At 44.2% G+C, this 23,091-nt stretch overlaps 4 protein-coding genes across 4 annotated transcripts; 1 reads left to right on the forward strand and 3 right to left on the reverse strand.

Moving 5' to 3' along the window:
* Positions 1 to 166: 166 nt before the first annotated feature.
* On the forward strand, positions 167 to 2,747 carry CLUP02_09436 (uncharacterized protein; the record flags this gene model as incomplete). Its single annotated transcript, XM_049288414.1, has 4 exons — positions 167 to 732; positions 791 to 896; positions 958 to 1,744; positions 1,795 to 2,747. 4 exons carry the CDS (start codon positions 167 to 169, stop codon positions 2,745 to 2,747), a joined length of 2,412 nt encoding a protein of 803 aa, XP_049145558.1.
* A 777-nt stretch (positions 2,748 to 3,524) lies between these two features.
* On the reverse strand, positions 3,525 to 4,000 carry CLUP02_09437 (isoflavone reductase; the record flags this gene model as incomplete). Its single annotated transcript, XM_049288415.1, has 2 exons — positions 3,525 to 3,713; positions 3,785 to 4,000. 2 exons carry the CDS (start codon positions 3,998 to 4,000, stop codon positions 3,525 to 3,527), a joined length of 405 nt encoding a protein of 134 aa, XP_049145559.1.
* A 39-nt stretch (positions 4,001 to 4,039) lies between these two features.
* Positions 4,040 to 4,386, reverse strand: CLUP02_09438 (uncharacterized protein; the record flags this gene model as incomplete). The annotated part of the gene is made up of 2 exons (XM_049288416.1): positions 4,040 to 4,233; positions 4,326 to 4,386. 2 exons carry the CDS (start codon positions 4,384 to 4,386, stop codon positions 4,040 to 4,042), a joined length of 255 nt encoding a protein of 84 aa, XP_049145560.1.
* Positions 4,387 to 4,512: 126 nt separating this feature from the next.
* CLUP02_09439 (BAR domain-containing protein) lies at positions 4,513 to 12,544 on the reverse strand (the record flags this gene model as incomplete). Its single annotated transcript, XM_049288417.1, has 25 exons — positions 4,513 to 4,792; positions 4,846 to 5,614; positions 5,664 to 5,783; positions 5,940 to 6,305; positions 6,334 to 6,452; positions 6,556 to 6,867; positions 6,936 to 7,032; positions 7,064 to 7,356; positions 7,403 to 7,543; positions 7,570 to 7,877; positions 7,993 to 8,226; positions 8,285 to 8,593; positions 8,657 to 9,223; positions 9,321 to 9,416; positions 9,534 to 9,639; positions 9,669 to 9,845; positions 9,917 to 9,984; positions 10,067 to 10,165; positions 10,300 to 11,124; positions 11,194 to 11,309; positions 11,376 to 11,546; positions 11,613 to 11,762; positions 11,833 to 12,051; positions 12,117 to 12,422; positions 12,454 to 12,544. 25 exons carry the CDS (start codon positions 12,542 to 12,544, stop codon positions 4,513 to 4,515), a joined length of 6,339 nt encoding a protein of 2,112 aa, XP_049145561.1.
* Positions 12,545 to 23,091: the final 10,547 nt, after the last annotated feature.

The raw sequence follows: 23,091 nt of genomic DNA on the forward strand, positions 1-23,091 counted from the left end.
AGCTTCTTACTAGAATAGTCTCGGCTTTTGATTGGAGCCCTATGAACACTAGGGGCCCAAGATCAGGTAAACAAATTTCACAAAGGGGGGGCCTCCCACCCATAAATGTTGAGGATCTCCCGTATTTCCTGTTGCCAGATATCCGTGAACTTATTGAATAAGCAAAATGGAGTTTGGTTCTGGTGGTAGCTTGCTTCCTAGCTATCGAAAGCCACTTCCAAGTGAGCAGGTCGAACGTATGACCTCAGATACCCGGCTTCCTCTGGCTTCTCCCTCATCTTCCCCCAGCTTTACGGCTGCTATACATCCTCAAACCCCCATTTTCCCCTCTCAGTCTGATCAAGCCTCCCCAGAGCACCACACAATGAAGAATTGGGTAGAAACGAAGGCTTCGCCAGCGGCAGAGGGACATCAGATCCCTGAGAACATCGACGCGCCACCATTGCCTCTGCCACCCATCGTTGTAGCTCAGCACCGGAAACGTCTTGTCTGGTGGGCCGTTCGATACTGTGTAATTGTCGTCGTCATCTTCGTTGCATTCCTTATTCCTCTCCTTACATTGAGCAATGATGCAGACTTAGCCGACGACTCCACTCCACAATCAATCCAGGACAAACAATACCGCAACCTGGTTTTCTACATCAGCTTATGGCTAGAGGTTACCTGGGTGGCAGCCGTTTTCTTCGATCTTCTGGGACTCGGCTTGCCATATCTCTTTAGGTTTCTTGCTAGGTCAGTGCACGAGATACCAAGAAATCTATGGCCAGGCGCTTAAAATGAATCCACCTAGATACATCAACTCTTCCCACCAGAGGTACTGGAGAATCTTGAAGTTCATGCGTCGCCCGATTTGCTTTCTAGGCACGACTATTGTAACCTTTATCTTCTTTGCTGCTGTAAGTCATATTCATTCAAACGCAGTTTCCGTGGCGATTTTAGTGATTGTTGTCATTCTAGTGTATCAACACAAATGAACTCCTTGCTGTAAATGTCAACAAGGATCCGAACACATTTGGGTGGGACGATGTTGTAGCCGACATTTTGGAACAGGCTACTCTTTGGGTGGCCTTCTATTTTGTCGAGAAGCTATTGATATCCTACATCTCCGTACATTATCACTATCGAGCAAATCACTCCAAGCTTACTCGCACGAAAGATCTCCAGAACGCCCTTATCACACTTTACGACGCATCGATATACCTTCACCCTTTCCATCGTGGCACATTCGACGACGAGGATATGATCATCCGCAATGCCAACGGCGGAAGCCATAAACAAGAGCGAATGAGGGTTTCAAGCTACCTTGCTCGACTCGGCCTTGATGGCTACAAGCTTGTTGGACTATTTGGAAATTTTATTTCCGATGACCCTCATGCCCATTGGATGCGTCCAGCAAGTACCTATGCTATCATAGAGCGTGCTTGGGGAAATGAAGACTCGGCGACTGCACTTGCAAGGCGGATCTGGTTTTCGTGTGTTGCTCAAGATAAGTTTGGCTTGACTCTGAATGACATCAAAGAAATCCTTGGTCCCCACCGCACGCCGGAAGCCACCAAAATCTTTGCCACCTTGAGCGAAGGTCAAAACCACGACATCCGCCTTGAGGAGTTCATGGCGATCATTCTGGAAGCAGGCAAAACGCGCCAGGACATATACCGCAACATCAACAACATGGACCATTGCATTAACACTTTCGACTGGTTTTGTCTCTTCATCATTGCCGCGGTCATGATATTTTTCATTAGTAAGTCCCTCAGTTCGTCCCTCAAAAGATGTCTCTGACAACTTGAACAGTGATTGCATACGTACCAGCGATGAAGGAGATTCAGAGTGTCTTGTCTTCTTTAGCTATTGGTCTCTCATTCGCTGTTGGACGGACATTCCATCATCTTCTTGTTGGCATCGTCTTTGTTTTCTTCGACCACCCGTACGATATCGGCGACGTCATCAACGTCTGTAACGCTGGCGCAACTACAGGCATTGCCTGTACGGTCAAACGCCAGTCTCTTCTCTACACAGTCTTCAGACGACTTGACAACAACTGCGATTTGCAAATCTCCAATGAACAACTCACTCAAAAACGAGTCGAAAACTACACGAGGTCTGGTATCAATCGTCAAGGATTGTCCTTGTTCGTGGACTTCAGGACCAGTTTTACGGATATCATGCGTCTTCGAGGCATACTGGAGGAGTTTCTTGCCCAGAACTCTAGAGACTATGTTCCAGAGACACTAGGGTTGAACGTTGCAAGCCTTCATGAGCTCAACAAAATGGAGCTGAGAATTGCCTTCACCCATCGCAACAACTGGTCAGACGATAAACTCCGCTCTCAGCGGAGCAACAGATTCCACTGTGCTTTGGTATCTGCCTGCCGGTCTATTCCCCTTTACAAGCCAGGTGGTATGTCTCCGTCTTCTGGCGAGAACGGAAATCCCATGTATACCGTTCAGCTGGATACCTCAAATGAGCTACAAGAGAACATCAAGAAGGAACAAGCTCGCCGACATGGCCTAAGGTGGGACCGTGTTGAGCAAGCTATCAATCGGGTCCAAGATCAACAGCATTCCAACGATGCTGGGGATAGAAGGGTTAAAGAGGAGACTAAAACAGACAAGGCAAAAGAACAGGAGGCTTTTCTCAAGTTGGCAAAACTTCCAATTGGGAACGAAAGAATGGGAGCCAGCACCGGTGTAGACTTGCCGGCTTCTGGGACAGGCTTGCGCCAATCAAGCCGGCCTCTCGTTTGATTGTCAGCATAACCGACAGCCTTCTATTCTTAGATCAGCCAGTGACAGTATTCCAGTTGACTCAGTCTTCCTCAGAAATCCCTGCAAACAAAGTACACATGCGCGTCGTTCTCCGCTCCTTTGTCTTTCGAGGCGCTCCCTCTTGTCTTAGAGGCTTGTCGCACGAAGCTCACCTTGAAAGCAACACTTGGGCCGGTCACTAGCCTTAGTTAGGGCTTCATCTGCCGCTTCATCCTTTCGTAGTAGCAAATGCATATCTTCGTCAAGCAAATCTTTGTGACTTCAGGTTTTCTCATCATCCTGGTCGTATCGCAGTATAGCGACGAGTGATTTGTACTCGTTTTTCGCGCTGGGAGCTGCAACAGCCTTTACACATCTGACACGTCAGCAACTGGCTCCAAATTATCGCATTACCAGCTTGAATGGACATTACAAAGTCTAACGTCGGTTTCGGGTTGTAGTACTAAAACAAGTCAAACGTCTTTTGTTGACTACGTCATGTAACCTGATGGCATTTCAGTGGCACTTGAACTTCTTCCACGTTTGTACCAAGATGAGCCGACTGGCTTCGGCGTCTCGCTGTCTGGCTGTTGTTTTGAAGTAAAGCCTTCGAGTCTTCCTGTCTAAGAGAGAGCCTCTATATCATTGATTCTATCATCTTCACGACCATCATGTACGATTGGCTCGGGTAATTGATCTCCGGGTTCCGCAGGTTCTGTCATTGAAAATTCGGGGTTGGGAGGCAGTCGTTAGGGTTGTGCAAACGGGCAGCTGTGCTCAGAGACCATTGGCAGAGTCCATTCCAAATTCTGCTTGGATGAATCTCCGCACCCCAGCTGCAACTAAAACATCTATGATGGGTTTCTGGCTGCCTATAGCTAGCGTTGCAACACATGATATGATGATGTCTAATCCCAAAGGAGAGCGGGTCGGAGTGGGGTGAGTCGGAGGAGGTGAGGGCGTCGACTACTTTGATGATGAGATTGAGTGTGGATCAAAGCAGAAGCATTGCCTCCAGGTCGAAATATAGCTGTGACAATGAATCCAGCGTCAAGAAGTGATTTGAAAATCGAATGATTGTCCGAGATCGCCTGTTGCACCGGCAATCGCAATGTGCAAAGAAGACATATCGAAATTGATTGCTTTGGGGCCTCTTCGAAATGTACGATGGTAAGTTGAATAGCCAAAAGAATCCTGAGTCTTCTCGCCAATATAGAATTTCGACATTCTTTCACCAATAGATGGAGGCTCATGATGAACACTACTGCCACACTTTTATTGCTTCGTCATTATCAAACCTGTCTCTTCCCGCTTCCATTGGATCGCGTGGTCACTTCTGATATGGGGCTAGCTGTGGATGAAACATCGGTTCTACTGTCGGCTCCGACGACCGGTACCGTGTTTTCGGTTCCGAAATAATTCAGCGAATGGGCGATCTTCCAGCTTCCGAGGCTGACAAATTGTGGCAAGAGCTTGATGTTGTTTTCTGGGTGACTGGTTGAGAATAAGTGAATCATCCAGATATAGCTTATTGAAATGAATTAATTGTCGCCTCCGTAGCATATTACAATCCTCCACCAATATGGCAGAAACCCTTCCTCACAAGCTTTGTGGTATAGTTGATCAAACGAACGAACATGGGCTATAACCCATTGGTATCAACTTGCAGTATCGAGATACGACTTCTCCAACCGAATCAAAAGTTATTCATAACTCTCCCTCTTTCCTTGCCTCATCCTTAACTTTTGTCGTATAATGAGTACATTTAGATGTTCATGTAAGCAGCCATACCACCAAAGAGGGCAGCAGCGCCAACAGCAGCAGTGCGCATGGGGCCGGCCTGAGTGCTAGAGGAGGTGGTTCGGACACCACCACCGTTGTTGGCACCAGTCTCAGTGGCAAGCGGAGCAGTTGAAGTGGGACCGGTGATGCCGCTGGTGAAGGGGTTGCTGCCATCGGTAGCAGTACCAGCGCCAGTGTATGCGGGCGCGCGGGTGGAAGCCGTGGTATCAGGCTCCACGGACGTGTTATTGGGGTTCAAGACGCTGAGGATAGTCAGTGAGAATGTTACAAGTCTGCTTCATTTGCAACAACTTACTTGTCGATGACGTGGACGACACCGTTGGCTACAAGGACATTGGGAATGAGAACCTCGGCCTCGTTGACGTAGACGGTCTCATTGATGACACGGATGGTGACGTTTCCTCCATTGAGTGTGGTCAATGAAGTGTTCGTGATATCGGGGCTGTACAAGACGGCGCCGGCGACGACGTGGTACTGAAGAATGCTGGGCAGCGCGGCGGTCAGGTTGGCGGTGAGATTGCCGATGGAGCGGAAGGCCTCGTTGTTGGGGATGAAGATTGTCAGATCCTTTGCGGCGGCAAGAGCGGGGCCGACGTTTGCGGCCTGGACAGCACCCAAAGCAGCAGTGAGGTTGGCAGCGCGAAGGGTGTCAGGAATCGGCTGGGGAACGCTCAGGACCTTGTCGATGATGTGGATGGTACCAGCGGTGAAGTTAACATTGCCGGCCGTGACGGTCGAGTTTTCCCTCAAGGCAGAGTAGAAAGTGACGTTACCGCCAACAGTCTGGGCCTGAACGCGCTGACCGCCGGTGATGTTGGCATAAGTCTCGTTGGACAGCAGGGTGGGGATGAACTGCGGCTCTTCGGTGAACTGGGAGGCGTAGTAGGTGCCGTTCAGGACGTGGTACTGAAGAATCGCGGCGACGAGGCCGGGGTTAGTCGCAGCACCTTGGGCACCGGGGCTTGCTAGGAATGCCTCGAGAGCGGCATTGCTAGGTGCCAGGATGGTGATGTTCTGTGCTTGAGAAAGGGCTTGGACCAGAGCCGGCTGGGTGCCCAGGAGTGCTGTGAAACGTTAGAGGGCCTCATTCGAGTAGAACTGGTGGCCGCTTACCTGTGAGAGACGACAAGCTAGAATTCTGAGAAGCTAGAGCAGCCGTCAAGCTTTGTTGGCTCTGGGCGAGCACAGCGCTGGCCAAAGCCAGAGGGAGAAGATTTTTGACCTGCATGGTAGCTGTTTTGCGTACAGAAGACGGATTCTAGTGATTCGAATGGGTTGGGTATCAAGGCTACAAATAACTCGGACTGCTCGATATTGGAGAACCGAAATACGGTGGTGGAGGTGGCAGCATTTAAAGTAATGTGAAAGCTCCTCATCGGGAGTTGGCACGAATCATGCAAAACACCTTGGTGAGCTCAGTCCAAGAGTGATCAAACCAATCGCGTCGTCGTGGGTTACCAGATCGCGCCGAATCAAGCTTGTTGCCCAGGCTGGGTGAAGAAACCAGGAGGCCTGCCGGGCTTCTTGTCCCCAGACAAGGGTCTTGGTCGACATCACGACCGCGCCAGGGACTGGGACTTTGGACTGGACCGGGGCAGACACGCAGACCAGGGGGTGGAGAAGCCTCCTTAGCTCGCAAAAGAGCACGACGCTGGCAGAGGACCAATGAGCTGTTTAACAGGATCGCCAGCTGGGTGCCAAGCCGATCGTGAAGTCGTTTTTGGCCGGCGTATGCGCCAAAGGGGGTGGGGGGGACTTGCACTGGCTCAGCATTAATTGAGACCCGACACCATGGCAAGGCAATGGTCTTGCCAGTACCTTCGTTGCCTTACATAGAAGTCCGAAGGTCTTTCAAGAGCCATGGCTAGCAGCTGCAGTCCTAGACTGCTAGCTATGCTTGTGCTAGACGAACCCCGTGATGGTGATCGAGAGGCAATTCCCGTCCGAACATGCGATTCCAAGTCCCATTGCGGTCAGATTAGCATTCTGCCGACTGGTGTTTCACGAAGCCAAGTAGACAACGCGGAATGCTAGGGAACCACCTAGCTGCGAGAAGCTTGGGATATCCGAGTCTGGGACGCCATTGACAGCATGTCGGGTCTTGGAAGTTGCGTAAGCCTGCGCCCGACTGGCAAAGCTTGGGTGAGGGGGACTACAGAAAAAAGTCGATGTCGTCAGGATAGGCCGCTTAGCGCCATTGAAGACGGGAGAGACTCCGATGGCGCCGAACAACGAGCCGTGCAATGCTGGATGGTATTCCTGCTTGGCATGCGTGCCGGCGGGCTGCCAACATGGCAATCCTTGCCTTAAGTCATAGCTACCTTGAACACAGAGTATATCCGTAAGAACCGCGCGAAACCGAGCCTGTAGATGTTCAAGGGTTACGCTCTTTTGCCCGTCTTATGGTTTGGCTTATTGTTACCGTAATCTGCCATTGAACCTAGACTGGGATCATCAAACGTCATGTTTTCATCGACGATACCTGGCTAGCACGAGTGTTGTCAAGACGCTACAAAACTCGAATGAGAAGGGGAAGAGATGTTCTGGTTCGTGTAGCATTGCAGCCGCTTTCCCCGCAATAGCCAAAAGGATAGTCGACCCCAATGCAGGGCCAGTCGGGCCATTCCCATTTCCCCCTTGGCTTTGCCCTAAGTAGTGTCTCGTCTCCATGGTGTGCCAGGTGCATGGTGTGCCAGGTGTTGGCGAGGTGCTCCGGTTAGACGCCAAATCCACCAAGACACGTATCCGCGATCGGTTTAGTGCCATGGTGAAAGCGTGGCCAAGCAAGCGGACATGGGTGAAGCTCCTTGGAACCCAAGAGCTCTAAAGGCCGGTTGTGCCGACTCCATCACATTGCGTTATAGCCATTGACGATAGCATCATGAAAACGGTGCGTCATCGATTCACTTGACAGATCGCAATTTTGGCGCTTATTCCATAAAGTGCGCCAATGGCGCATTTCTCTCCCTAGGAACCGTTGCTTGGCAGCTGCACTTTCTCCAGCCATGCATGTCCTTACCCTGCCATCCAGAGTGCAACAGAGTTGAACCCGTTGAGGCCTCCGCTGGTGTCTAAATGAGCCACTTCTCGGTGATTGTTCCCCGACTGTCCATCGAGTTGCAAGCGAGGGGCGCATGCTGGCGCGTTTCGAGTTGGGAATTTGTCAAATCTGGGCACCGCCACGATGTTCACCATCGGAAGAAGCGCGAGGGGTCGTGGGGGAAAATATTGGGTATCTCTTCGTAAAGCCGAATCGGGACAGTCGGTCTCTCCCGTCATCCTCCGTGAGCTTGGCGAGGCTCCGCGTGCACCGCCGACACCTCTCCGCTAGGTGCATTCGTTGTTGCGCCCGAATTCTGCTTTGCGAAAGCAAATGATTCCATCCGAGGCAGGAAAACAGCAATGGGATGCTCTAGACTTAACCCAGTGCTGGGCCAAATACGTCGTCGCCTTCCGTAACCTTTCGTCGCTTCGCATCCCGCGCCTCATTACCGCCGAGTCCTCCGCCATTACCGTCTAACACAGACCCGTCACCTTCACCTTTCGATATCCGCGTCTCTTTCTGCGAAGCCAACTCTCGTCGAGCCTTTTGCAAGGCCACAAGATCTGCGCGGTCGGGGTCTCTGCACTTTTTCAGTTTTCGGATCAGAGGTTTAATCACCTTCGTCGCCTCGACCTGTCTCCTAGTCAGTCTCGCCGCGATCTAAGTAGGGCGACTTTTGAACTCAACATACAGTTCCCCAATACTCGTCCAATCTCTCGGGCGGCTCGGTCGCTAGCAGCTCCCTACACGCCTCAATGGTTCCCATGACTTTATCCCGTATGTCGTGTCGGGCGAGGTCTTTCTCGCCTTCGTTCGAGGTGCCGTTTTGAGCGGGTCCAAAGGCGCTTTGGACGAGTTTCTCGGCCAGACCTCGATCAGCCAAAGAAAGTGAGGCAAGCATGATCTGGCTCGGGGTGTAATGAAAGTACGCGTCTGTGACGAGAGAGCTAAACTTGAGGAAAGCGCGGGCACGGAAATGAGCGGCATCGATTCGGTTTTTCTGTACGGTTCGTTAGAAGAGTGCGGAAAAGTGCAGCGTGAGTACGCGAGAATCACAACGTACCTCGAGGTCGGCATGACGCCGAAGTTCCAGAATCGCTCCTTCCAACGCGCGGAACGGGTGCCTGACGTCGAAGGCAAATCGAACTCCTTGGCACAGCAAGAACTCCCCTGCCAGAATCTCCTCCTCAGTCGTGTTGGGGAATTTATCAGCCAGCTTAGCCAGGCGGGTGTACAGTCCCTCAGCCTTGCTTCCAAAGAATAGACAGGTCTTGAGGATATCCTGAGGCGGGTACGTCATGATGGAGTTGGTGACGTAAAATCGACGGAGGAAAACGGTCGCAGTCGCTCTAACCTCTGTCGGGAGCCCACAGAAGTCTGCAGCGCGAATCAACTCCACGGTGAAGAACTTGAGCAGTTGTGTCTCCTCGGGAGGTGTCAAGAACTCTGGCATCGACTCGGCCGCATCAAGGTCCACGCGTTTCGTTTCCACAAGGCGACTGGTAATATTTGTCTTCGCCAGAGAATTGGTCTGTTCTCGTAATTCCGCTAGTTTGGCTGGGGAGAACGACCACAGTCGATACTGTGTCGAAAGTCGGTATCGCGCATCTTCGGTTGCCATCGCGGCAAGCTGGCAGGTTGTGAGCAACCGATTGAGAGTGCTTTTAACTATGGTCGCGAGATGAACGAGGTGGATGTTGGCGCAGTGTAGACGGAGCGATCGCTACGCAGGAGAATTGCTTAGGGGAGATGCTGTTGTCTTCTGTCCAATAACAGAGGGGAGAGTTGGTTGATTGATCCAACATCACAACCCTCAGATCAAACTGTAGGAAAGAGAGCCTGCCTGGGATGGAATGGACGAAAGCCCAGAGACCTTATCGATGCTGGCCGATAAGCTGAGCTGCCCTGGCACCACAGGCGGGCCCATGGGATCTACTCACCTCAGGCAAAAGACAGCTCGGGCCACAGCCAGCGCACGTGATGTGGCGCATTTTTTTTTCTCCCTTGTCGATGCGGGACAAAATGTGGCTGGTGAGGTAAGGTATCCTAGCCCCCAGTGTCGTGAAAAAACCTACCTGAACTCTAAGGAAGGTAGCCATAGGAAGTAGGTATCCACTAGGATAATGGCCCCCAACGCGGTTATGAATACCGTGAGCAAACGACCGTCGCCGATGTAGGAAGTCTTCTTCGATATCACAACCCAGGCTTGCCTTTGGGGCCTGATGGCTACTTCGAATATTAGTTCTGATCCTCTACGCCGTTGCACAGTCGCGTTGAGAAGTTCTTGAATGGCCGTGGTACTCAAAGTCGGACTATAAAGTACCGCCTCATGTTGCAATTCATGCCGAAAGGCTCGGAGCGAAGGTCACTCATGGCGAAAACTTTGACAATCTTGGTGACCATCAGCCAGGAAAACAGAATCCATGCTTACTCAGTATCTGGAGAGTCGAACCCGGTCATCTCTAATCCATACGTTCTTCTTTTCAGAAGCTATGCGATGAGGGAACCAATAGTTGCGGATCCAGCCCACGGATATTAACACGCCCAAACGCCCTGCTCCTGTCGGGAGCCCCTATATCCCGTCACGGAATGAACAGTCTATTGATGCATTAAGACCCAAGACAACAATTTCGCACATCGCTACGCCCGCCCACTGCCGTCTTCGACAGAAAAATCTCAAAAAGCGGTGTATATCTAGTACCCAACCTCCCGCTTAGCGGGGACTGGGGGCGCCGGCTTCTTGGCTCGGCTTGGGGGAGGAGGTGGAGGTGCTTTCTTTGCTTGCAGGTTGCTTGTGCTCCGAGTCAAGCTGCTTCCCATGCTGGTGGCCGGGCTGGCACTGCGATCATTCCATTCCGGGCTGCCGCTACCGCTTACCGTCGTGTGGTCATCGTCGGCAAACACGTCGCTCGCCATTGGTCTACCGGTAGGCCTCAGATTCCCACGCAAAGATCCAATGTGAGAAACGGCAGGCACTGGCGGGGTAGCAGCCATGGATCGTCGGTCGGTCGCAGCTGGCCCCTGGAACGTCTGAGACCTACTGATAGACGGCCTCGGGGTTGTGTCGGCCGACGCGCCAAACTTGACCTCTGATCGTTGGGAGCGGATGGGCATGCGGACGGGCATCGGTTCTGGTTCCTCCTCAACGTGATTGTTGCGCGCCGAATAGTCGTTGAACGAGCGGGCCGTGTTGGACCGCCCACGACCGCCGTTTCCATAACGGCGATCGGTCGGCGAGGGAGGCGCATTGCCGCCCGCCCAATTCTGACGCAGACGGCGAAGCTCCTCGGCGCAGCGTTCGTGGTAGTTCAGCTCGGCGTCGAGTAAGCCAGTCAGGTCGCGAACATTGTCAGTCTCTGCATCCTTGATATCGGACATTCGTCGCATGACGTCTTCACCAGCTTCCTCGTACTTTGCCCTGGCAGTACGGAGCTCTTCCTCGAGGCGGAAATCTTCGCGCTTCGTCTTTTGCATTTTGCTGATTGCTGCATCGTAGGCCAATCGGCGCGACTCGAGCTTCTTCCGTGCGGCCTGGCGGAGAGTGTGTCAGATGGGATGGGCTGAAACCACGTATGGACGAGCCATGACGTCGGTACGTACCTGATACTCTTTCATCATTGCCAAAGATCTTTCGACCGAGACAAGCCAGTTATCGGTAACTTCTGAAGCATAGCTTTCCTGGATACCAGCAAGGCGTTCGTTGGTTCGACCGAGAGCTGTGGATTGCATGATTAGCAGTGCTTCGCAAAATAGAGCATAGTATGCGAGATTGATCAACTTACAGAGCAGACAGGCTCCAAATTCAGAGTCGGGCTCGAACTCCTCGCCGTGGGAAATCATCATACGCCCAACAAAAGCGATAGGGAGGCCCTTCTCCTTGTCGTCGAAAGCCTCACCACGGCGGGCAACCCATTTGACATAGGTGTTTGTGGATTTTTGAAGTCGTTCCATTCCTAGCGCAAAACAATATTAACGCCTGGTTGACTAAAAGCGGTTGTGACTTAAGAGGCCCGGCATACCGTCGTATCGCAATTGCATCTCCATTTCCAAGTTTTTGAATTCGTCAGTCTGTCCGGTCTTGGACTCGGATCCCATCTTTTCGCCGGCCCATTGGAAGGCGCGGTCGAATTTCTTGGTGAAGTTCATGTTGGCGGTAACAATATGGTGCGCTGGGAAGGATCGTCGGAAAGCTCTGCGAGGGTGGAGATGTCGATTTAAGGGGGAAATAGGACACTCGACGGTCGACGGGGGGATTAGGGTGACAAGTTGAAGGTAGTTTCGGTCGATGCCAGCATTCAACGGGTTGGTGTAGAGAAAGGATGACGAATGGGAGAAGTTGGCAGAAGTCGTTGCGAGAATCGTTCAGGTGGGAGATGTGTTGAGCGAGCGAGCGAGTGAGTGGTGGATGACGAAAGACGGAAGATGGATTGGTTTGAGAAGGTGAGCGCAAGACGAGGTCTTGGGAACAGATGTAAAGAGAAAGACAGAGGTGGAAAGGGAGCAGTGGCAAAAAGATATCACACACGGTTGATAATGCAAGGAGCAGGGATTGGAGAGATGTGCCGTCAAGCGGAAGAAGCAGGTGAAGAAGGAGGACCGTGGAAGGGGTGGAAGGGGGTGTGTGTGGAGGGAACTGTATCCGTACGGATATTGGTCGAGGGATAAGGTAAGGTAGGCACGGAGTATGGTGGTAGAAGATGATTTCACAAAACGGGACGAGGACTTGGAGGAGGACCTAACGGTGGAATCGATGTATGGATCAATAAGGTAGTCTCCGTACGGTTTGTTGTACGGGGGTAATCCACCGTTCCATGGACGCACCTTGGGTACTCGTGGTCACAGTTCAGTTTGGTACCTCACACACGTAGACCAACTCGACAACAACTGAGAGGCAGGTGCGGGCTATGCAGAAGGTTAAGTCGGAACACCCCCATTCGGCCACCCCCCCCATTCGGCCACCCTAAAAATCCCTCCTAGCCCCCCTAGTTAAAATCCTACCCTCAATCTATAAACTACTATAATAATTATAATTATTGTCTAAACGAATTTCTTTTTAATATATATATTCTTTATTATACTATAGTATTATATACCGAAAATAAAGTTATTTAAGCGCTCGAGGTAATTAGAGTTAGTACTTTAGTTAAGAGGGCCTTAATTAAGTTCGGTATTCTAAGGAGTATACTTCGGAATTATTAATAAGGTTAATAAGCTAAAATAATTACTTTTACTAATTAATAAAGGCTTCCCCCTTAGTAAGAAAATAGGCTAACTAAATAAGTTTATATTTAATATATTCTAAGAGTTATATTAACTTATAAATAAGTTAAAAAATTCGCTAAATAAGTTTTATAAGCTTAGGGGGATAATTATCTTTTTAAAAAAAGATAAATAAATACTTTTTTAAAATAGAACCTATTTATTAAGGTTTAAAAAAGTCGTTTAATAAATTTAAAGCGTATTAATAAAATATTTACTAAAGTAATTAGGCCCTAGTTCCGATTACTTAATATTCTAAAGATTAAGGATATTAAATAAGTTAATAAATATAATATAAATAAGATTAGTATTTTTAAGGGTAAGGGATTTAATAGGCTAGTTTTAAGTATAACTAAGACTAACGTAGTATAGAAAAAAGATCCTAAATCGCGTTCTTAGATCTTTATTATTAAATATATTTTTATTAATAATAAAGCTATTAAACTATTACTAATTTATAAGGGAAAGTCGGTCTAATAGTGTTACGAAGGTAACTTTGTTTACCTTATTATTCGCCTTATTATCAATATTACGTAAGCAAACTATATACCATATTAATCTACGATTTCTGTAGATTATTATAGGTATTGATTATGTAAGCAATACTGCTTATATAAGCTTACGTGAGCAATGGAAAGTACTGGAAGATAACTGAATAATCTGGAATTTACTCGAGGCGGAATTACGTACTACGATTACGCATTCACTTACGTATATGCTTATTAATTATATCATAATTAATAAGCAATGGAATATTCTAGTAGGAGGTTTTTATGCCTATATGTAGGCGTGTATTTGCCTACCTAGACCTTTCGTTAAGCAAGCAACTTCTCATATAGTAATTCAACTATATTACTCTCTTTATTATAAAAACCTCTTTTATATACGCTTATATCCCCTTTATTCATATATTCTTGCTTCTATATGAATATTCACTCTTTATATTCTTTATAAGAATATCCCGCATTACCTCGTCAAAGCTATACGTGCTAGAGGTTATGAGCCCAGTTATTATATAACTGAGGTTTTATATACTTAAGTGAATATTATTCACTTATCCGAGCTCTTCTATTTTTATTTGCCCATATTATACCTATTATCATTTAGGTATATGCCTTTATCCGGTATATGCATATCCATATATCGAGATACCTTACTCCGCCCAAAATCACTTTTTCGAATTCGAAAATTCGAAATCGACCTTTATATTTAATAAAGGATTTATATATATAAAAAGGCAGACGAAGTGTAAGCCCTTTTTATACTATATACTTACTTTTATTAAATATCTATTTATAAGAAAAAGAAGTCAAAATAGACTTTGTCTTATATATATTTTTTGACTTGAAATAAGTCTATTTTCAAGCTTAAAAACAAGCTTGAATTCTAAGCTTAAAGTAAGCTTATTTATACTAGGAACAATACTAGTATATATTTATATTATATATATTCTAAAATATATATAATGGCGGATATTATTAAGGCAATTACAGGCTGCCTTATGCCTGAAAATCAACGCCTAAAAGGTAGTCAAAATTGGACTACTTGGCTTTCTACTCTTCATATTTATCTTCGACTTTTGAAATTAAATACCTATTTCGAAGTTGAAAACGAATATGAAAATATTACTGAAGAGCAAAAAACCCAATCCTTATTATTAATAAGGCAAAATATTCAACCTGAGCCTCTTTCACTTATTTTTGATCAAATTGATCCAAAAGAGGCTCTTAATACCCTTAAAGCATCCTATGAGGGTACAGGACCAGTTCTACGTCAACAATTATACCTCGAATTCCACGCTATTAGATTGGAGCATTTTAATAGCTTAAATGAGTTTATTAGCTCATTTAAAAGCTATATTTCCAAATTAAAAAGCGTAGGAGCTATTATTGAGGATATAGACCAAAAAACGGTCTTTATATCAGCCCTAACTAATATCTTTCCGATTTGGGCTGATCGTCAAAGGTCTAATTTAAGACTTAAAGAGCCCCCTACTTTAGAGGCTCTTATTACGGATATATTAGACGAAAATAGGAGAGAAATCGATACTCCTATGTCTAGTAATACTATTAAGAGTAATAAATACTCTCGAAATAAGTATAATAAGTCTAAGACTTATTATAAGCAAAATACCAACCCAAATACCAACCCAAATAAGCCCTCAAATTACCCAAATAAGCCCTCAAATAAGCCCTCATATCAACCCAAACCAAACCAACCCCGAAACCAGCCCCGAAACCAACCAAACCAGCCCAATCTTTTTACGAAAAACCAACGCCCACATGGAGATTTGAACCCTCAGCCCTTACAATCAAGGAATTATATGGTTAGTGGTTCCGACCACTATACCATAGACCCACTTGATGAAAATTATCAACCTTTTCTCCCTCATATATTACCCAACTCGACTCCAAATGATAATTTGGGCCTTTCGGGAGAAAATACCAATAATTCGGCTAATATGGGCACAAATACAACTGAAAGGTGGTTGTATGATACGGGTTCAACAGTCCATATTACTAATAGTATGGATTTATTCGAAAATTTCGATAATAGGGACAATTTACCCCCTATTCGAACCGGAGCTGGCCCAGTTTACCCACAGGGTATTGGGGACTTAATTTTACCTATCTATTTACGGGGTAAAATTATACCTATAAGGTTAAAAAATACCTTATATATTCCAGAATTCCCACTTAATATCTTTTCAGGTATATTACACTACAAAAATGGTGGATATATTGAAAAGAATTATTTAGTGGATTCTGAGGGCAATGTATTTGCTTATTTGGATTTCAAAAGGCATGGATTTTTCCTTAATATTGCTTGGAAAAATCGAAGGCCTACTACAGGGTACCAACAAAACGATTTGGACCCTAAAAATCAGTATTTGGATCTAAAAAATATTTTAGAATCCATTCAAAATTCTCTTCATAATATTACTATTAATAATAGTAATATAGAGAAAAATACTGATTATTTATCTGAAAATTCAGATAATCAGGCCTATTCAATCACCCAGGAATGGCACGAAAAATTAGGTCATCCTTCTTACCCTTATTTATTAAAAACTGCGAAAATAACTAAGGGAATTCCTTTAGACAAATTAAAGGAAAAAGACCTAAATTGCCCGAGCTGTACTACAGCTAAGTTAACTAGGCAACAGCCTAAAATTAACTATAATCGGGCATTATTTCCACTAGAAAGGGTCTGTATTAATACAGTTAAAATTACCCCTACTACTATTAGTGGAAATAATTACGCTATTCCGTTTACGGATGATTTTACTGGTTTTCGAGATGTTGAATTCTCAAAAACCAAAGAGAATATAATTAATATTCTCAAAAACAAACTGGAATTTTATTTTAACCAGTTTAATTCCTACCCTAAGTATATACGCTTAGATAATGGTACGGAATTCAATATAGGGGAATTATTACCCTATATTAACGAAAAAGGCATTATTTTAGAGCCTTCAACGCCCTATACGCCCGAGCAAAATGGTATAGCCGAAAGGACTAATAGGGCCCTTATCGAAAAGGCTAGAACTATTTTATTAGCAGAGAAATTACCCCTATATTTATGGGACGTAATTTTGAAAGAATTAACTAAATTAGTTAATTTTACCGCTAATATACGCCTTGAAAAGACCCCTATGGAGGCTTTTCTCGATTATTTCTTCCCAAAAAGAAATAATAAGCCGGATTTATCTAATCTAAGAAAAATCGGCTCTAGGGTACTTATTTATTACCCTACTCAAAAGCGAGTCACTTCGAATAAAATGTATACCTATACTCAAAATGGTATATATTTAGGAAAAGAAGGTAATAATATATATGTTATATATTGCCCTTCTAATCCTTTTCGATCTCGATTATTACGGACTTCGCATATTCGATTTATTCAAAATAATAGAATAGAGGGGGTAGAAAGCGTAAATCCTCCTTTATATTCTAAAATTTTTGATAAAATCGAAGATATTCAGGAAATACCTTCTAAAATAGAGGTATTAATTCCCAAATTATCTGAGGAAGAAAAATCTAAATATAAAGATTTTACTCAGAGTATTACCCTACCTCCAGAGCCTAATACACTAAAACAGGCTCTAAATAGCTCAGAAAAATCAGAATGGTTAAAAGCTATATATTCTGAGCTAGAGGTTATTATTAAAAAGGGTACTTTATTAGCTATAGACCCAAATAAGGTCTATAAAGCTAATAAAAATCCACTATCTACTAGATGGGTCTTTAAACGAAAAATCAATATTAATACTGGTAATATTGATAAATATAAGGCCCGATTAGTAGTTAGAGGCTTCGAACAACAGTATGGAGTCGATTATTTCCAAACTTTTGCTTCTGGAAGTAATCCTACTACCTATAGGGTACTTATAGCCCTATCTGCCCCTTTAAACTGGCATATACACCAAATTGACGTTATTGGTGCCTTTTTAAATGGGGATTTATTAGAAGAGGTATATATAGACCCTTCTAATATACCTTTAACTGAATTTTTTGAAAAATACCCTAATTTAAATACTATAAATTGGGATAAATCAAAAAATCAGTTATTACAGCTTTTAAAAGCCTTATATGGGCTCAAACAAAGCCCTAGACAATGGCAACTAAAGCTGAAGTCTATTTTTAATAAAATAGGCTTTTTACCTCTAAAATCCGATGAGGCTACCTATTTCAACCAGGATTTCAAAAATCCTGCTTTTATTGTTACCCACGTCGATGATTTCCTTATATTTAATAAAAATATTAAATATATAGAGGAAATTAAGGGTAAAATATCGAAATATATCGATATTAAAGACCTAGGCGAAGCCTCGAATTTCCTAGGCGTCAAAATTACTAGAAATCGGTCTAATAAGACTATTTCTCTCTCTCAAAGTCATTATATTAAGGAAATTCTTAATAATAATGATTTTTCCAAAGCTAAAATCACTAATATACCTATAAATCCGGGTATATTAAATAGTGATTTAGGGAACGAAAAAGATGACTATTTACCTTCAAAAGAGCTATTAAAGACCTACCAGCACCTAGTAGGATCTTTAATGTACGCTATGGTTGTGACTAGGGCTGATTTAGCTTTTTCAGTCTCTTTCGTCTCCCAATACCTCCATAAGCCCACTATTTACCTACTTAAGGTAGTAAAAGGTATTTATAGATACCTTAGTGGCACTATTCACTATAATATTACCTATAATGGTAATATTGGGCCTGTAGAATTAGTAGGCTATACTGATTCTAACTGGGCCGGGTGTAAAAGTACTAGAAAATCAACTTCTGGGTACTTATTTACACTAAATGGAGGTCCGATTAGCTGGAAGTCTAAAAAACAGTCTACTATAGCACTTTCTACTACAGAGGCTGAATTTAATGGACTTCAGGAAGCTATTCGGGAAGCTATTTGGCTTCAGAATTTATTATCGGAAATAGGTTATCAAGTTAAACCTATTACTATTAAAACCGATAATAATGGGGCATTATCTCTTGCTTATAATCCTGAATATCACCAAAGGACTAAGCATACTGCCCTATATTATTATTATACTCGACAGGAAGTAGAAAAAGGGAATATTAAAGTAGAATATCTCCCTTCTACTATAATGCCTGCCGATGGGTTAACAAAACCCTTACCTCGGGTTAAACATAAGGAATTCGTTAAGCTAATAGGCTTAAACGATCCTAATAACCCTATTTAACCTATATTATACCCCTAATATAGGTATTTATTTTCCTTATATTTTTATGAATACTTTAAGGAAAATACTCTAGGGTACCAAAAGATTGTTCTAGGGTACCAAAAAACTATTCTAGGGTACTAGAAATCTACTCTAGGGTACTTGGTTAGCTATTTCAACATAGCTAATAAGGCAAAAGAGGGAGTGTTACGAAGGTAACTTTGTTTACCTTATTATTCGCCTTATTATCAATATTACGTAAGCAAACTATATACCATATTAATCTACGATTTCTGTAGATTATTATAGGTATTGATTATGTAAGCAATACTGCTTATATAAGCTTACGTGAGCAATGGAAAGTACTGGAAGATAACTGAATAATCTGGAATTTACTCGAGGCGGAATTACGTACTACGATTACGCATTCACTTACGTATATGCTTATTAATTATATCATAATTAATAAGCAATGGAATATTCTAGTAGGAGGTTTTTATGCCTATATGTAGGCGTGTATTTGCCTACCTAGACCTTTCGTTAAGCAAGCAACTTCTCATATAGTAATTCAACTATATTACTCTCTTTATTATAAAAACCTCTTTTATATACGCTTATATCCCCTTTATTCATATATTCTTGCTTCTATATGAATATTCACTCTTTATATTCTTTATAAGAATATCCCGCATTACCTCGTCAAAGCTATACGTGCTAGAAATAGTAGTAGTTCCCCCTTAATCTTAAAAATCTTAATAATTAGGAGTTTATAATAATAAATAATAAGTAAACTATAGACTAGACTACCCTTATATAGTTAAGAGTAGTCTTTTTATTATAAACTAAGCCCCCCCTAACTAAGGGACCTAACTTATAACTAGAGCCTTAATTATTAATTCTAAATAATTATAGGAATTATATAATGATAAAATTTATATAAGAGTACTATATTAATAACGTTTACTTATTATTTTTATTACTATATCTAGCACGTATAGCTTTAACGAGGTAATGCGGGATATTCTTATAAAGAATATAAAAAGTGAATATTCATATAGAAGCAAGAATATATGAATATAGGGGATATAAGCATATATAAAAGAGGTTTTTGTAGTAAAGAGAGTAATATAGTTGAATTACTATATGAGAAGTTGCTTGCTTAACGAAAGGTCTAGGTAGGCAAATACACGCCTACATATAGGCATAAAAACCTCCTACTAGAATATTCCATTGCTTATTAATTATGATATAATTAATAAGCGTATACGTAAGTGAATGCGTAATCGTAGTACGTAATTCCGCCTCGAGTAAATTCCAGATTATTCAGTTACCTTCCAGTACTTTCCATTGCTCACGTAAGATTATATAAGCAGTATTGCTTACATAATCAATACCTATAATAGTCTACAGAAATCGTAGATTAATATGGTATATAGTTTGCTTACGTAATATTGATAATAAGGCGAATAATAAGGTAAACAAAGTTACCTTCGTAACACTATATACTTCTTATATTTTTTAGTTATTAAATATAACTATTTTTAGTCTTATTAAAATCTATTATCAAAAGGAGCTTAATAAAGAGGATATAGTAAATAATTCTATTGTTATTAAAAAGCGGTACTTTTTAGCTTATTATATTATTACTTATTTACTTAGTTTAACGAGGGATAATATAAGAAATAGTTAGAGAGTAACTAGCTTATAACTACTTAATATAGCTATACTTCTTAGTAATTTTATAATATTATTTAGCCTAGCTATATTATTAAATAATATTATTAATACTAAGTAAATAATTATTAATATTACTAAAGTTATTAACTAAACTTTTATAATATCTATTATTAACTAGTTAACTTTTAAAAAAGCTAGCGATTTTTATAAATAACTCAAACTATTTATAAAGCTTAGGCCTAATTATAATACTTAATATCTATTTTTTTATAAAATTAAAAAAGCCTTTAATAAGAAGTCCTTTTTATTAGCCTTATTTTAATAATAAGTTCGAGTTCTAAAAGCTAGAGTTAAGTATATAGCTCTTAAAAAAAAAGAGTATTTAAATAGACCTAAATACTAAGTTCGCTAATATTAGGGATATAAAGAGGGCTTAAGAAAATATTAACGAGCGTTTAATTAGTCCTAGTTAAACTATAGAGGTCGAATTACTTAGTAAGGGTAGTAATTATATTATAATAGTAATAAAAGGTAATTAATTAATTAACTATAGTTAGTAGCGATATACCTGGACCTACTTTTAATAGGGTGGCCGAATGGGGGTGTTCCGACTTAATTAGCAGTCTCACAGGAATAGGTACTGTGTAGATTTGGAGGCAGGAGCAGGTCGAGGCAAGGTAAGGTATCCGTGGCAGGAAATCCGTAACTGTCCTGATGTGCGTCTCAATGTTCTAGTGGAGTGCCACGGTACCTTCGTATGTGTGTGTGTGTGTGGTGGGCGGTTTTACTGAACTTCTGCTGCGGGAGGTGGGTTTTGGAGCCGAGCTAAGGCGTGAGCTAAGGCATGCAGGTACGTATCGAGTGGGGTGGTCGGGTGTCACTCCCCGGGAGGGAAGGGAAGGTCTGGAAAGCTTGGGGGAAGGCAGGAGGGCACAAGGAAGAAAGGGACCACTGGCATATCGAGAGCGGAGAGCACGAGACTGGACGTCACGGCAAGGTCGGTGTTCAACCTACAACCACAGGCAAAGGGACACATCCGTATTCTAAATCAGAGTTTTGACAACGTATCTCGGGTTTTTGTTGGTACAGATACCTTTGAGATTCGAGGCTTCCGTGAATAAGCGGTGATTTCAGACCACAGCATCTACCTACAGTATGTTGAGGCCCCCTTCTTTCCCGTACCATGGCGAAGCTAGCACCCGAGTGCACTTATTTTTTCTTCATTCGCACAGGGAAACAGCACATTGCCACGACTACCTGTTAAGTATCCGTATACGTACTAAGTACTCGTTTCCCAGTTGTTCAGTCCCTTTCCCATTCAGCCATGCATGCTCCGTACGTTCCTTGCGGCTGGGAATTCTTCGGGACACGAAAAAACATGGTAAACCGCTGGGGATTATGGTTGCAAGGGTGGACCAGAAATTCGAAATGGAAGGGACCACACTCAACCGCCGAGGGGCGAGGGGGTCGGGTGGGAAGTGGCCCCACTATCTCAGGTTCGAGAATGGAAAGAGATTTGAGGCGGGGTATCATCGATACGTACCTAGGTACCTTCCAGAGTGACCAGACCATGGCCATGCGGAAGGGACACTGGAAACCACTTGAAGTTGGGAAGGCTATGGGAAGGCTACCTAGGTAGACACGAGACTTTTGCAGCCAAGGAAACGTGCCTTTGAGATGTACTTGCCTTTTGACAATGGTTCACCAGTCGTGTTAGAAATGAAAATAGCTTGGCCGGAGTCATCTGCACATCGAGCATGGAAAGTGTTTTCTCACTTCTGCAGCAACCTTGCTGGATTGGGACAGATCAAGGTAGCACGAGCAGTCGAGTACCTACCATAGTAGAGCAGGGCCTGGATCGTGGCAGGTGCATTCACTAATGCATACCCCGTCTTCGAACCACAGGATTGCAGGTTTTCTCGGCGGTTTGTTGGCTGTTGGAGACCTGGAGATGGCGTTAGCCACCGCCAGGCTGGTTGGCACCTGCAACCCGCACCCTCGAATCTGCAGTTCAGTACCAATCTGTCCCAATCGCATTCCTGTTGCACGCTACCTTACCTGGTAATGGAGCCCGGCGGGGAGAGCGATTGCAGCTGGCTGCAGTGCGGCACGAGGTGGTGGAGGCAATTATGATTTATCCGTATGGATATTTACGATAGTCTACCTAGGTAACTCGTGGGACGTTGCAATCAAGTATCTTTCTGCTCCGTAATAGTCCCCCTCACTAAAGTCCTAAACTCCAAGAGCCATTGGTTTGATATGAAGGGAGTCAAGGGGGGTCCAATGTGGGGAGGTCTCGAATTGCGTGTCACTCTCACCAACTTGGCCAGTGGAGGCATGAAATTCGAGGGAGGAGGGGCTGGCCAGTAAGTACCTAAGGTACCCTACCTACGTGCTTGCCCTCCTCTATATAGGTAGTACCTTAGGGCTATATGGAAGGTACTCACCTCACTGTCAACTCTGGACAAGCTGCGAAAGAGCATGATCAGCCAGGCAGGCAGGCTAGAGGCAGGTGCGGCCCTTTTACGGTATCGTCCTTCCTGCCGGTTCGCTCAGCCCAATTGCTTCCCGAGACAACGTCACAGTATCGGGGCAGGCAAGAACGATCCATTGTGACTGCGAGGCAGGAGGAAAAGGGTCTGGACCGGGCAAGCCACGTGCCTCGACCCGGCAGCATCTTGCCACTCTTGTCTCTGGAATTGTTTGTCAACGACTCGGACTTGGTGTCGACCAAGATGCCATATTGCCTGCGAAATTTTCTATCTGGTGAATTTTTCCGTCCCCTCATCGGCCCAGGAAGCGCCCATATTGCCAGATGAACCCAGTCACACCACCCATTCGACATTTCAGGGGACAATTGCCATTGGCTA

The sequence above is a fragment of the Colletotrichum lupini genome, chromosome 5 (assembly GCF_023278565.1).
Source record: "Colletotrichum lupini chromosome 5, complete sequence".
In the NCBI taxonomy this organism is placed as follows: domain Eukaryota; kingdom Fungi; phylum Ascomycota; class Sordariomycetes; order Glomerellales; family Glomerellaceae; genus Colletotrichum; species Colletotrichum lupini.